The sequence below is a fragment of the Phyllobates terribilis genome, unplaced genomic scaffold, assembly GCF_046119375.1.
Source record: "Phyllobates terribilis strain yellow unplaced genomic scaffold, ASM4611937v1 Scaffold_7306__1_contigs__length_38616, whole genome shotgun sequence".
Lineage (NCBI taxonomy): Eukaryota > Metazoa > Chordata > Amphibia > Anura > Dendrobatidae > Phyllobates > Phyllobates terribilis.
In genome coordinates, this window is record NW_027370047.1 from 1,496 (window position 1) to 17,396 (window position 15,901).

Below are 15,901 nucleotides of genomic sequence, written 5' to 3' on the forward strand. Positions count from 1 at the left end.
GCCTTAGTTTTCTCCTTATATATCATCGCGTTTTCGTATGATTCTCGGTGTATCTCCTCTAACTCATGCAGCTATAACTTCCGATGCTCCCCAGCCTCGTTTATCTCCATATTACATCTCTGGACGACCCACCATGCTTTATGCTCGAGCTCCACTGGCAGATTACATCCCTTTCCAAACACAAGGCGATATGGGGACATCCCAATGGGCGTTTTGTATGCGGTGCGATAGGCTCATAGTGTGTCATCGAGGCGGAGGATCCAATCCTTTCTATTTGGAGTGACTGTCTTTTCCAGCACCCCCTTGACTTGCCGATTTGAGACCTTGGCTTGGCCATTGCTCTGCGGGTGGTATGCTGTAGAGATTCGCTGGGTTACACCATATTTCTTGAGTAGGGAGTTGACCGTCTTATTCTTGAAGTGAGTGCCCTGATCACTGATAAGGGCCTTTGGAATTCCGAATCTAGCAAAATTGTTCTCTTTAAGGAAACCTGCAACTACTTTCGAATCATCAGTCTTGGTGGCTTTTGCCTCCACCCATTTGGAGACATAGTCCACTGCTAATAATATATATAGATTCCCAAAAGAGATAGGAAACGGTCCCATAAAGTCTATCCCCCCAAACATCGAAGATCTAACAAAAGACCAACGGTGTTTGCGACATTTCATTCCTTCGGGATATTTTCCCAACCCTTTGGCACCTATCACAGGATTGACAAAAAGCATAAGCATCCCGGAAGATGTGTGGCCAAAAGAACCCTGTGTCAAGCACCTTCCTAGTAGTCTTATTGGGCCCGAAATGCCCACATGCGTAAGAATGACAAAAAGAGAGGACAGACTGTACCTCGTTATCCGGGAGACACCGTCGGATTACCTTATCCACGCAATGCTTCCATAAGTAAGGATCATCCCATACATAGTATTTGGCCTCGCTTTTGATTTTGTCACGTTGAGCTTTGGTGCAGGTAGGAGGGAATTCTTCTCGAACTAGGTAGTTCACTATGTGTGCGTACCATGGCTGGAGTGAGCGAAGAGTAAGCAATTGATCTTCAGAGGCGGGCTGCAACAATTCTGAGGGAGAGTCGCGATCGAGACTCTCTTGTCTCGGTCGAGACTTTTCAATTGGTACTAATTCGTGGTCGTGAACATCGGCTGCGATCGAGACTCGTCAACTGAGCCGAATAGTGATTGAGATTCTCTGGTCGCGGTCGAGAATTTGTTCCAGTAATTTCCGATTTCGTATGGAGGTCCGTCATCTCGGTCGATAATTTAAGTCGCGTTCGAGATGCGGGCAATTCGTGTGTGTAAAGTGTATCAATTCGGCACAGGGATTCGTACGGAAATTCGCCTAGCCGCGGTCTCGACTCTTCACCACCATTATGAACTATCCGGCTGAGATGGTCTGCCACGGAGTTCTCGGAACCCTTCTTATCCCGGATCTCCACATCGAATTCGCTTAACAATAAAACCCACCGGATGAGTCTGGGTTTCGATTCCTTCTTAGTCATGAGGTAACAGATAGTTGCGTGATCGGTGTGGATGATTACTTTGACGCCGAGTAAATATTTTCTGAATTTGTCGAGGGCGTATACTACGACTAGCAACTCCTTTTCAGTGGTGGAGTAGTTGTTTTGGGTGCCGCTCCGCGTCATTGACGCGTAGTAAATAACGTGCATTACTCGCCCCACTTTCTGGCCCAAAACAGCTCCTACATCATAATCACTAGCATCACACATAATCTCTAACGGTAGGGACCAATCCGACCCTTTGATCATAGGCGCGACGGTGTGGTGCGACTTTAGGGTGTTGAACGCAAGCTTACATTCATCGGTGAAGACAAAATCCACCTCCTTCTTCACCACCTCACATAATGGTGTCGAGATCTTGGAGAAGTCTTTTATAAACCTGCGATAAAAGCCTGCATGTCCAAGAAAAGATCGAACTTTGCGCACATTAGTAGGATAAGGTAAGGACTGAATTACGTCAATCTTCGCCTTATCGACCTAAATTCCTTTAGCAGATACAATGTGTCCCAACACAATCCCATGATTGACCATAAAATGACACTTTTCAGAATTTAACACCAAATTAGTTTCTACACATCTTTGTATCACAAGTGTCAAGTTATTCAAACATGCCTCAAATGAATCACCATGGACTGTAAAGTCATCCATAAATACCTCAATGAAGTTCTCAATATATTCGGAGAAGATGCTTACCATACATCTTTGAAATGTACCTGGTGCGTTACAAAGTCCGAACGACATTCTGCGGTATGCAAACGTGCCAAAAGGGCATGTGAAAGTAGTTTTCTCCTGGTCTTCCGGCGCTATTGCCACCTAGAAGTACCCCGAGTATCCATCGAGAAAACAGTAGTAGGCACGACCTGCGAGACGTTCTAGCATTTGATCAATAAAAGGGAGAGGGAAATGGTCCTTACGAGTTACTGCGTTCAGCTTGCGGTAGTCGATGCAAACACGCCATCCATTCTGCGTTCTTTGTGGCACGTTCTCGCCATCCTCATTCTCCACTACGGTGATCCCTCCTTTATTTTTAGCGACCTGGGTTGGGCTGACCCAACGGTTGTCGGAGATCGGGTAGATCATGTCGGTAGATAACAATTTCAGCACCTCTTTTTTAACCACCTCCATCATGGGGGGATTTAATCGCCGCTGAGGTTGTCGGCTCGGCTTAGCTCCTTCGTCTAGTAAGATCCTGTGCATGCATGTGGATGGGCTTATTCCCTTGATGTCGGAAATGGACCATCCTAACGCTATGATGTTGCTTCTCAAAACCTCCATCAACTTCTCTTCCTGTTCCTTTCTGAGAGCACTAGAAATGATGACCGGCAACGTATCCCCTTGGCCTAGAAAAGCATATTTTAGATGCGGAGGTAACTCTTGTAGCTCAATGGTGGGTGCCTGCACAATAGAAGGGAGCAATTTCTCGCTCGAAAATGTTAGTAATGCGGGCCCACCGGCCAAAAGGGTACCTGGAGCATCAAATTTAGCTAGAACCTCATGCACATCAACAGGTAGTATCATATCATGCTTAGTACAGCTTACAATGCTATTTTCTACGACGGATTTAAGTGAATCAATCCCACACACTTCAAAAACTTCCTGAACAATAGGATCAATTACATATATGGCCAAAACAGAATTCTCATTCGTAGGATGTTTCATAGCCTCAAATATGTTAAAACGAACCACATCTCCATCAAACTCAAGTGTAAGCACCCCACTTGCGTAATCTAACTTAGTATTGGCCATTCTCATGAAGGGTCTACCCAGGAGGATAGTCGCAGCTTGGTTATCATGCCCCATATCTAGTACATAAAAATCAGCTGGAAATATTAAATTATCAACCATCACCAACACATCCTCGACTATCCCTTTCGGGTGAACCGTTGACCTGTCGGCTAGCTGGATCACAATCCCTGTATCAGACAAAGGTCCTAATCCTAGCAATTCATATAAAGAGAATGGCATAACCTTAATAGAAGCCCCTAGATCTAGCATGGCCTTACTAATCCTCTTCTCACCGATAATACAAGGGATATTAACCATCCCCGGGTCTGAGCACTTCTTAGCTATCTTTTGCATAATGGCCGCGGACAATCTTTCGCTCACCTGTACCTTTTTCTTACCTTTCAACTTCTGGTTCCTCTTGATGGTGCAGAGCTCCTTCAAGAACTTAGCATACAGAGGGACACTTTTAACGAGGTTTAGCAAAGGAATGTTTACCTCACACTTACTGAATGTTTCGAAGAGTTCTTTGTCATTTGTAGGTCTGCGTGTCTCCCTCAAGGCCTCTGGGAAAGGTGCAAGTGGTTTCTCGGAGTACAACGGAGGGAAATTAGGCCTTACATAGTTCTCTTGTTGTAGCTTAAAGTCACCTCTGTCTTCGTACTCGTCTTCAACTTGCTCTGTAGCGGAGTCGCGATCGAGATCCACTATTCGCGGTCAATAAGTCGAGGCTTCGGTTAAACTGGGACAAATTCGCGATCAAGATGTTGGGTCGCGGTCGAGAAATCTTTCAGAATTTTGGGTACCGTCATCTCGGTCGAGACTCTCTTGTCGCGGTCGAGAATTTTCAACTAGGGTAACTTCGCGATCAAGACCCAGTTTTTGCGATCGAGAATTCTGTTCAGGAACCGTTTTCTGCAGCACCTCCTCTTCTCCCTTTTCCTCGAGTTGTCGTCCACTCCATAGTTGCACAAAGCTGATGTTCTTCCTCGGATTTCTCTCGGTTTGGGCGGGGAGATTTCTCGAGGTTTGATTTGTAAGGTTGGAGACAGCCTTGGACCAATTGCCCAAATTGCTTTTCGAGATTTTTGATGCTGGATTCAGTAGTTTGAGCATGATCGGCAAAGTGCTTGCTCATCGATCTAAGCATTTCCTCCATAGACGGCTCCTGGGATCTAGGTTGGTATGGGACGCGGTTATAGTTGTTTGAATATTGATACTGTTGTTGTTGGTTTCGTCCACCAGCTTTTGATGCAGGAGCGCCATCCCTATCATCAACTCCTCAAAGAGCAATCACAAGAGCCATGGCTAAGAGGATCAAAGATCAAGATCGGTGTGAGACCCTCGACGAGCAGTGAGAGGACCTCGACGAGCAGTGTAAGGCCCTCGACGAGTAGTGTAGATAGTCCTACGTGCAGGATCGGTGTGAGACCCTCGAGCAGTGAGAGGACCTCGACGAGCAGTGTAAGGCCCTCGACGAGTGGTGTAGATAGTCCTACGTGCAGGATCGGTGTGAGACCCTCGACGAGCAGTGAGAGGACCTCGACGAGCAGTGGGAGGACCTCGACGAGCAGTGGTCATTTCTGGACCAAGTCAAGCTACAAAGAGCTAACTTTAGGACATACCCGGATAGGCCCTCTAGCCGGCTATGTCACTTTCAAGTGCAATTTGCACAAGCTTCCTTATGTTTGTTATGCAACATTTCTTAGGGTATTTTGGTCTTAAGTAAGTGAACTTTATGAGGTTCAAAGGGCCGGCTCTCACTTGGTATAAAAGCCAAGAGATAGCTCATTTTTAGGGGCCTTTGAATTGATTAAAAACACACAAGTTGTAAGTTGAGCATAGACTCCTTCCTATCATTTGGAGGCCACCTTGGTTTGTTGGTTGAACAACTGAAAACAACCATTATCTCTTGCCCAATTATATCTTGTTTGTGTGATTGTTATTGTATGAACTTGATTAGGGAAACTCATGGTGCTCTAGGTGGTATATCCCCTAGTTGTGTTGTGTTATAGCTTGTTTGTTTCTTGTTGGCTTGCATTGTGTTGAGGTTAAGTCCAAGGTGCTTGCAAGAGTGAATAAGGATCACTCAAGAACTTATCCCATTTGCTTTCATCTCACTTCTATCTCTATTTTGCATCCAAGCTTGTTTCCAAGCTAGGATAACATCTAGAACACTTGTTCTTGATGTTTGAAAGGTTTGAACTCTAGATCCGAGCCTTGTAGGGATTTCCCTACATCAAGTGGTATTAGAGCTCAGTGAGTTCATCCTTTGTTCACCTTAGAAAACCCAAAACCAAGTGCCTTGCAAGTTCTTGCAAGAACACTTGACAAAAACATTGTGAAAACCCACAAAGCTAGCCTTTTCTTTACCTTGTTTCTTTGGTCTAACCAAGATGAATGCTTGAACTTTTTGCAGGACTAAAACCAAGGTTGAAGGTGAGAAAGTTGCCTAAGGAATTCCCCAAGTTTGGCTTCGGAAGTTCCAAGGAAAACGTACCCTTCACCCAAAAGCCAGATCTTTTTAGCGCCGAAAAGGTCTTGTTCCGGGAACCAGCGCCGAGCAAGATACCAAAAGCCAGACCTTTTTAGCCCTACCAAACGCAGCCATCTTCAAGAACAATCTGAACCAAGTGTAAAGTACAGGTCTTGATCTTTCTACAGCAACAAAAATCACCCAAATCCACCGAGTAGATCGTTCTGACCAAGGCAAAGAAAATCACTCCAGAGGCAGAAAACCGGGTGCTTGATTCACGCACAAACGTGGTCAAGAACCCAACTTTGGAGCTTCACCCCTCAATCCAAACACAACCAAACGAAGAACACTCATGTGCCCCATGAAGAACAACATTTGATCTGTGGAGGGAAACAAAAATCAGACCAAGGGCACGAGTAGATTGTCCAAAACACTAAAGCCAAAACCTTTCCCAAAGCGGTAAAGTGTCACATCTCCTTTCCAAAAGTGTTGACCTAGCATTTTCCCAAGGCATTGCTGCCTCATTGATCCGTGCCTTTTTGGATTTGACCTGAGCCCTCTACCTAGAAAAACCTCCACTACAAGGATCAAGAAAAGTCACATCCATTGCAGCTCATTGACCCCTTGAAACACACACCCAAAGTTGCTTGCAACACACTTTTGTACCCGGGTAACGTGCTAGCTTGCCTATTCAACATTAAACCTTGTACCTTTTGTTGTGTACTCCAAGTGCAACATTTGGAACGTGACCAAGTGGTCATAATACCCAGAGAAGACGGAGAGAAGGGATTGCCAAGTGCCCTTCACAACTTAAGCCATATCCCACCTTTTAGCCTTAAGAGAAGTAGTACACCTAAGGTGGTTCACTTAACTTCTTTTCCTAAACACAATCCTCAGCCTTTTCCAAGGAACTTTTGAAGGAAATTACAAAGGGACTCCAAGGGCTTCTTGTTCACCTAAAACTAAGGTAATAGTCCTTCGCCCTCTTGAGCTAAACACACTAAAACAATTCTGTTTTTGCCTAAGTACCTAAACTGCATGCTATAACTCTTGTTTCTTTGGCATCATTAAGTGTACTTAATCTAGCTTCACTCAAATCATTTCACACTTATAAGGTACTATATTGAGCAGAGATTGTGAGATTATCTTTGAGTGTGAGGGAAGACACAAATCAAACACAAGTTATTACTCTAACTTAACATCTTTGCTTGTTGTTTGTGTGACAATGTCTAGCTCACCCCATCATTCTCAACAAGAGGAGGTGAACCCTTTGATCAACTCAGAGAAAAGTATCACCAACCCTCAACCAGACCTAGCCTCACTCATAAGGACCCTTAATGACACCATAGCTAGAAATCACCAAGAGCTCTCTAGTAGAATGGCAACATTGGAGTCAAAACATAAATCACCAAGGAGTTCTCCTAGGATCTTAAGGAACCAATATGAACCAGGGGAACCTTCTCATGCACACTCCCATGCTCCTATTCCTAGACAAGATGTGAGGATAGGCTCCATCTCACCCATAAACAGACCTGAGCCTATTAGGATACCAACTAGAGAACATGTCTCACCCTTGGCAAGACCATCACCTATGCAATACTCAAGGGAGTTTCCTAACTTTGATTCTCCTAATGTGAATAGATATAGTGATGAATTTGTTGATGAGTTTCAGGGTGATAGGTATATGAGATTTGGAGGAAGAGGAGATAGAGGAAGGAGGGTAAGGTTCCAAAGGAATGAGCACCCTTATGGGTATGTTCCTAGGGAACTTAGACATGAGCAACCCTTTGAGCAAACCCCTAGGCATGCCCCAATACACCATTTAGGACCAGCTCAGAGGCAACCAAGACATGATCAAGGGCTTGAGCAAGTTCCTAGGCCAAGAGAAGAGGATGGCATTGGCAAGATAAAGGTGAAGATTCCACCATTTGAGGGCAAGTGTGATCCGGATACCTACATGGCATGGGAAAGAAAGATGGACCAAATCTGGTCATGCCACAACTTCAATGAAGAAAAGAAGGTACAACTTGCTATCCTTGAATTCCAAGACTATGCTATGTTGTGGTGGGACAACTTGGTCCAGGAGAGAAGAGAAAGACAAGAGCCTCCCATCCAGAATTGGGATGACATGAAGAGGGTTATGAGAAGAAGATTTGTACCTGAGCACCATGCAAGGGAGCTAAGGCACAAGTTAGAGACCTTGAAGCAAGGAAGTCAGAGTGTGGAGGAGGTATATAATGCAATGCATATGGCCATGATCAAGGCCAACATCAGAGAAGACCCAATGGCCACCAATGCAAGGTTTCTAAGGGTGTTGAACCCTTCCATCTCCAATGAGGTAGACATGTATCCTTATGAAACTAGTGAACAATTATTTCATAATGCTATCAAGGTTGAAAGGAAGATGAAGGCTAGGATGGTGCAAACAACAAGGCCCACTTCTAGGCCAATGGGATCAAGCACCCCATGGGCTAACAAGCTAAGCACCACCCCTACTCAAGCACCCAAGGGAACCTATCCACAAAGGGATCCACCTAAGCCCAAGACCAAGCCATGGGCAACTCAGGGAGTACTCCTAAACCCCCTAATGTGTCTAATACTCCTTACCCTAGATCTAGTAGTTTAGAGTGCTTTAAATGCAAGGGTAAAGGCCATTTCATGAGAGATTGTCCTAACAAGAGAGTTATGTTTATTAATGCTATGGGACAATATGAATCAGAAAGTGAGCATGAAGATAATGAACCTAGTAATGACCTAGATGTGGACTTAGGAGAAGAATCAGAGGAGATAGGGTATGAACATGGTGAAGTGCTAGTTTGTAGAAGAGTTCTAAGTGTCCAAACTGAATTGGTTGAAGATAACCAAAGGGAGAACATTTTCCATAGTAGATGCATGATAAAAGACAAGGTTTGTGATGTGATTATTGATGGAGGTAGTTGTTGCAATATAGCTAGTAGTGAATTGATAGAAAAGTTAGACTTGCCATCCATATTGCATCCTAGACCTTACAAACTACATTGGATGAATGATTGTGGAGAACTCAAAGTTCACAAGCAATGTAATGTGACCTTTAAGCTAGGCTCATATGTGGACACTATACTTTGTGATGTATTACCCATGCAAGCTTGTCATTTACTCTTAGGAAGACCATGGCAATATGATAATAGAGTTACACATGATGGTTTTTCTAACAAGTACTCTTTCATGGTTAATGGCAAGTTAATTACCTTGAAACCTATGACTCCTTTTCAAATTGTGGAAGCAGCTGAGGCTAAGAGAACCAAGGATAAGGACAAGATGGTACCAAAATAGAGGCTTAAGACCAAGGACAAGCCCCTGGTCTTGCACATCTCCAAGTTCCAAGGAAAATACTCCATGCTAGTGTTCAAGGAAGTTCCAAGGGATGAGTTTCTGCCCAAGGATGCTATGCTAATGATCTTGGTCAAGAATCACACCTTAACATCAGAAGCACCCAGCCACACATTGCTTAAGGCCATCCAAGAAGTGCTAGATGAGTTCCATGAGGTGTTTCCACAAGAGCTACCCAATGGACTTCCACCACTAAGAGGTATTGAACATCAAATTGATTTCATTCCAGGGCAGGTACTTCCTAATAGGCCAGCCTACAAAATGAATCCTATGGAAAGTAAAGAGGTGGAAACTCAAGTCCATGAGTTGTTAGAGAAAGGGTACATAAGGGAAAGCATGTCCCCTTGTGCCGTGCCAGTTTTGTTGGTGCCTAAGAAGGAAGGCACACTAAGGATGTGTGTGGATTGTAGAGCCATCAACAACATCACCATCAAGTATAGGCATCCAATTCCAAGGTTAGATGACATGTTAGATGAGCTCCATGGAGCATCTTGCTTCTCAAAAATTGATCTCAAGAGTGGGTACCATCAAATCAGAATGAGAGAAGGTGATGAATGGAAAACTGCCTTCAAAACTAAGTTTGGGTTGTATGAGTGGCTTGTCATGCCATTTGGTCTTACCAATGCTCCTTCAACCTTCATGAGGTTGATGAATCATGTCCTAAGAAGCTTCATTGGGAAGTTTTTGGTGGTTTACTTTGATGACATTCTTATCTACTCAAAGTCACTCCATGAGCATGCCATTCATTTAAGGGAAGTACTATCCAAACTCAAGCAAGTTTCTTTGTATGCTAACCTTAAGAAATGTGATTTCTACTCAGATTCTGTTTCATTCTTAGGTTTTGTAGTGAGTTCCAAGGGTTTGGAGGTTGACAAAGAGAAGATTAAGGCAATACACGAATGGCCAACTCCAACTAGTGCAACACAAGTGAGAAGTTTCCAAGGGCTTGCTAGCTTCTATAGAAGATTTGTCAAGGATTTTAGCACCATTACTTCACCCCTTACTGAGCTTACAAAGAAGAACATTGTTTTCCAATGGGGAACCAGCCAAGAAGAGGCATTCCAAGAGCTTAAGGCAAGGCTAACCGAGGCACCCCTACTAGTGCTTCCCGATTTCACAAGGCCTTTTGAAGTGGAATGTGATGCTTCTGGAGTGGGCATTGGAGGTGTGCTAATGCAAGGAGGTAAACCTATTGCCTTCTTTAGTGAAAAACTCAAAGGTGCAACTCTAAATTACTCTACATATGATAAAGAGTTGTATGCTTTGTTTAGGGTGTTGAAAACTTGGCAACACTACTTGTGGCCTAATGAGTTTGTCTTGCATACTGACCATGAGTCACTAAAGCATTTTAGAAGCCAAGACAAGCTTGATAGGAGACATGGTAGGTGGATGGAGTTCATTGAGACTTTCCCTTATATTATCAAGTATAAGAAAGGGAAAGACAATGTAGTGGCAGATGCACTCTCTAGGAGGCATACCTTGCTAACCACCCTTGATTCAAAGGTGTTAGGATTCACCTACATCAAAGAGCTTTATAGTAATGATTCTGATTTTTGTGATATATATGTTCATTGCCTTGAAAAGGGACCCTTAGGCAAGTTTTACTTGTTTGAAGGATTTCTATTCAAGGTTGATAGGGTGTGCATACCTAAGTGTTCTCTTAGACTTCTTCTTGTGGAGGAATCTCACAAAGGAGGTTTAATGTGACATTTTGGTAGGGACAAGACCCATGCTATACTGAGTTCCCATTTCTTTTGGCCTCACATGCTCAAAGACATAGAACATATGCTTAAGAGATGCATTGAGTGCCTTAAGGCCAAATCCAAAGTGAAACCTCAAGGTTTGTATTCACCACTACCTATCCCTAGTGCCCCATGGTTAGATATTAGTATGGACTTCATTGTAGGGTTACCTAGGACTAGGAAGGGCAGAGATTCTATTTTTTTGGTGGTGGATAGGTTTAGTAAGATGGCTCACTTTATACCTTGTCATAAAACTGAAGATGCAACTAGTGTAGCCAACTTATTCTTTAGTGAGGTTGTTAGACTACATGGCCTACCTAGGACCATAGTGAGTGATAGGGATCCTAAGTTCCTTAGTCATTTTTGGAGAACATTATGGGGAAAGATAGGAACCAAGCTCTTATTTTCTACATCTAGTCACCCCCAAACTGATGGACAAACTGAAGTGACTAATAGGACTTTAGGGACCATGCTTAGAGCCTTGATTAAGACTAACCTTAAAGCATGGGAAGACATTCTACCACATGTTGAGTTTGCCTACAATAGGGCCACACACTCAAGCACCAAAGTAAGTCCTTTTATGTGTGTGTATGGTACTAACCCTCTAACCCCCTTTGATCTTATTCCTTTGCCTAGCAAAGCGAAGTGTGATTATAGTGCAGGGAACCAGGTTAAACTCATCAAGGAGCTACATGAAAGGACCAGAGAGAGGTTGGAGAGCTTAGCCACAAGTGTAGCTGAGGCAAAGAACAAGCATAGGAGGAAGGTCATACTCAAAGAAGGAGATCTAGTGTGGGTGCACCTAAGGAAGGACAGATTTCCCAACTTAAGGACTTCCAAGCTCTCACCAAGAGGGGATGGACCATTCCAAGTGCTAAGAGTGGTTGGTGACAATGCTTATGTCATTGACCTTCCAGAGGAGTATGGAGTCAATCCCACTTTCAACATTGGAGACCTTACTCTTTTCAAGAATGTTGATGAAGAAGCTAGTGAAGGGGAAGAACAAGAAGGAGAGGCTCCAATCATCAATCATGAAGATGGCCTGAGGTCAGGCCCTTCAAAAGAAGGAGGGAATGATGCAGGAGCATCCCTATCATCAACTCCTCAAAGAGCAATCACAAGAGCCATGGCTAAGAGGATCAAAGATCAAGATCGGTGTGAGACCCTCGACGAGCAGTGAGAGGACCTCGACGAGCAGTGTAAGGCCCTCGACGAGTAGTGTAGATAGTCCTACGTGCAGGATCGGTGTGAGACCCTCGAGCAGTGAGAGGACCTCGACGAGCAGTGTAAGGCCCTCGACGAGTGGTGTAGATAGTCCTACGTGCAGGATCGGTGTGAGACCCTCGACGAGCAGTGAGAGGACCTCGACGAGCAGTGGGAGGACCTCGACGAGCAGTGGTCATTTCTGGACCAAGTCAAGCTACAAAGAGCTAACTTTAGGACATACCCGGATAGGCCCTCTAGCCGGCTATGTCACTTTCAAGTGCAATTTGCACAAGCTTCCTTATGTTTGTTATGAAACATTTCTTAGGGTATTTTGGTCTTAAGTAAGTGAACTTTATGAGGTTCAAAGGGCCGGCTCTCACTTGGTATAAAAAGCCAAGAGATAGCTCATTTTTAGGGGCCTTTGAATTGATTAAAAACACACAAGTTGTAAGTTGAGCATAGACTCCTTCCTATCATTTGGAGGCCACCTTGGTTTGTTGGTTGAACAACTGAAAACAACCATTATCTCTTGCCCAATTATATCTTGTTTGTGTGATTGTTATTGTATGAACTTGATTAGGGAAACTCATGGTGCTCTAGGTGGTATATCCCCTAGTTGTGTTGTGTTATAGCTTGTTTGTTTCTTGTTGGCTTGCATTGTGTTGAGGTTAAGTCCAAGGTGCTTGCAAGAGTGAATAAGGATCACTCAAGAACTTATCCCATTTGCTTTCATCTCACTTCTATCTCTATTTTGCATCCAAGCTTGTTTCCAAGCTAGGATAACATCTAGAACACTTGTTCTTGATGTTTGAAAGGTTTGAACTCTAGATCCGAGCCTTGTAGGGATTTCCCTACATCAAGTGGTATCAGAGCTCAGTGAGTTCATCCTTTGTTCACCTTAGAAAACCCAAAACCAAGTGCCTTGCAAGTTCTTGCAAGAACACTTGACAAAAACATTGTGAAAACCCACAAAGCTAGCCTTTTCTTTACCTTGTTTCTTTGGTCTAACCAAGATGAATGCTTGAACTTTTTGCAGGACTAAAACCAAGGTTGAAGGTGAGAAAGTTGCCTAAGGAATTCCCCAAGTTTGGCTTCGGAAGTTCCAAGGAAAACCTACCCTTCACCCAAAAGCCAGATCTTTTTAGCGCCGAAAAGGTCTTGTTCCGGGAACCAGCGCCGAGCAAGATACCAAAAGCCAGACCTTTTTAGCCCTACCAAACGCAGCCATCTTCAAGAACAATCTGAACCAAGTGTAAAGTACAGGTCTTGATCTTTCTACAGCAACAAAAATCACCCAAATCCACCGAGTAGATCGTTCTGACCAAGGCAAAGAAAATCACTCCAGAGGCAGAAAACCGGGTGCTTGATTCACGCACAAACGTGGTCAAGAACCCAACTTTGGAGCTTCACCCCTCAATCCAAACACAACCAAACGAAGAACACTCATGTGCCCCATGAAGAACAACATTTGATCTGTGGAGGGAAACAAAAATCAGACCAAGGGCACGAGTAGATTGTCCAAAACACTAAAGCCAAAACCTTTCCCAAAGCGGTAAAGTGTCACATCTCCTTTCCAAAAGTGTTGACCTAGCATTTTCCCAAGGCATTGCAGCCTCATTGATCCGTGCCTTTTTGGATTTGACCTGAGCCCTCTACCTAGAAAAACCTCCACTACAAGGATCAAGAAAAGTCACATCCATTGCAGCTCATTGACCCCTTGAAACACACACCCAAAGTTGCTTGCAACACACTTTTGTACCCGAGTAACGTGCTAGCTTGCCTATTCAACAATAAACCTTGTACCTTTTGTTGTGTACTCCAAGTGCAACATTTGGAACGTGACCAAGTGGTCATAATACCCAGAGAAGACGGAGAGAAGGGATTGCCAAGTGCCCTTCACAACTTAAGCCATACCCCACCTTTTAGCCTTAAGAGAAGTAGTACACCTAAGGTGGTTCACTTAACTTCTTTTCCTAAACACAATCCTCAGCCTTTTCCAAGGAACTTTTGAAGGCAATTACAAAGGGACTCCAAGGGCTTCTTGTTCACCTAAAACTAAGGTAATAGTCCTTCGCCCTCTTGAGCTAAACACACTAAAACAATTCTGTTTTTGCCTAAGTACCTAAAACTGCATGCTATAACTCTTGTTTCTTTGGCATCATTAAGTGTACTTAATCTAGCTTCACTCAAATCATTTCACACTTATAAGGTACTATATTGAGCAGAGATTGTGAGATTATCTTTGAGTGTGAGGGAAGACACAAATCAAACACAAGTTATTACTCTAACTTAACATCTTTGCTTGTTGTTTGTGTGACAATGTCTAGCTCACCCCATCATTCTCAACAAGAGGAGGTGAACCCTTTGATCAACTCAGAGCAAAGTATCACCAACCCTCAACCAGACCTAGCCTCACTCATAAGGACCCTTAATGACACCATAGCTAGAAATCACCAAGAGCTCTCTAGTAGAATGGCAACATTGGAGTCAAAACATAAATCACCAAGGAGTTCTCCTAGGATCTTAAGGAACCAATATGAACCAGGGGAACCTTCTCATGCACACTCCCATGCTCCTATTCCTAGACAAGATGTGAGGATAGGCTCCATCTCACCCATAAACAGACCTGAGCCTATTAGGATACCAACTAGAGAACATGTCTCACCCTTGGCAAGACCATCACCTATGCAATACTCAAGGGAGTTTCCTAACTTTGATTCTCCTAATGTGAATAGATATAGTGATGAATTTGTTGATGAGTTTCAGGGTGATAGGTATATGAGATTTGGAGGAAGAGGAGATAGAGGAAGGAGGGTAAGGTTCCAAAGGAATGAGCACCCTTATGGGTATGTTCCTAGGGAACTTAGACATGAGCAACCCTTTGAGCAAACCCCTAGGCATGCCCCAATACACCATTTAGGACCAGCTCAGAGGCAACCAAGACATGATCAAGGGCTTGAGCAAGTGCCTAGGCCAAGAGAAGAGGATGGCATTGGCAAGATAAAGGTGAAGATTCCACCATTTGAGGGCAAGTGTGATCCGGATACCTACATGGCATGGGAAAGAAAGATGGACCAAATCTGGTCATGCCACAACTTCAATGAAGAAAAGAAGGTACAACTTGCTATCCTTGAATTCCAAGACTATGCTATGTTGTGGTGGGACAACTTGGTCCAGGAGAGAAGAGAAAGACAAGAGCCTCCCATCCAGAATTGGGATGACATGAAGAGGGTTATGAGAAGAAGATTTGTACCTGAGCACCATGCAAGGGAGCTAAGGCACAAGTTAGAGACCTTGAAGCAAGGAAGTCAGAGTGTGAAGGAGGTATATAATGCAATGCATATGGCCATGATCAAGGCCAACATCAGAGAAGACCCAATGGCCACCAATGCAAGGTTTCTAAGGGTGTTGAACCCTTCCATCTCCAATGAGGTAGACATGTATCCTTATGAAACTAGTGAACAATTATTTCATAATGCTATCAAGGTTGAAAGGAAGATGAAGGCTAGGATGGTGCAAACAACAAGGCCCACTTCTAGGCCAATGGGATCAAGCACCCCATGGGCTAACAAGCTAAGCACCACCCCTACTCAAGCACCCAAGGGAACCTATCCACAAAGGGATCCACCTAAGCCCCAAGGCCAAGCCATGGGCAACTCAGGGAGTACTCCTAAACCCCCTAATGTGTCTAATACTCCTTACCCTAGATCTAGTAGTTTAGAGTGCTTTAAATGCAAGGGTAAAGGCCATTTCATGAGAGATTGTCCTAACAAGAGAGTTATGTTTATTAATGCTATGGGACAATATGAATCAGAAAGTGAGCATGAAGATAATGAACCTAGTAATGACCTAGATGTGGAC

At 43.9% G+C, this 15,901-nt stretch overlaps 1 protein-coding gene across 1 annotated transcript; it reads left to right on the plus strand.

Annotated features, from left to right (window-relative positions):
- Nucleotides 1-5,647: 5,647 nt before the first annotated feature.
- On the plus strand, nt 5,648-12,014 carry LOC141251611 (uncharacterized). The gene is made up of 11 exons (XM_073670375.1): nt 5,648-5,686; nt 5,805-5,882; nt 5,942-6,077; nt 6,454-6,567; nt 6,621-6,690; nt 6,855-8,280; nt 8,367-9,023; nt 9,081-10,019; nt 10,110-10,538; nt 10,773-10,795; nt 11,381-12,014. The coding sequence occupies exons 1-11, from the start codon at nt 5,648-5,650 to the stop codon at nt 12,012-12,014; spliced, it is 4,545 nt and encodes a 1,514-aa protein (XP_073526476.1).
- The last annotated feature ends 3,887 nt before the right edge of the window (nt 12,015-15,901 follow it).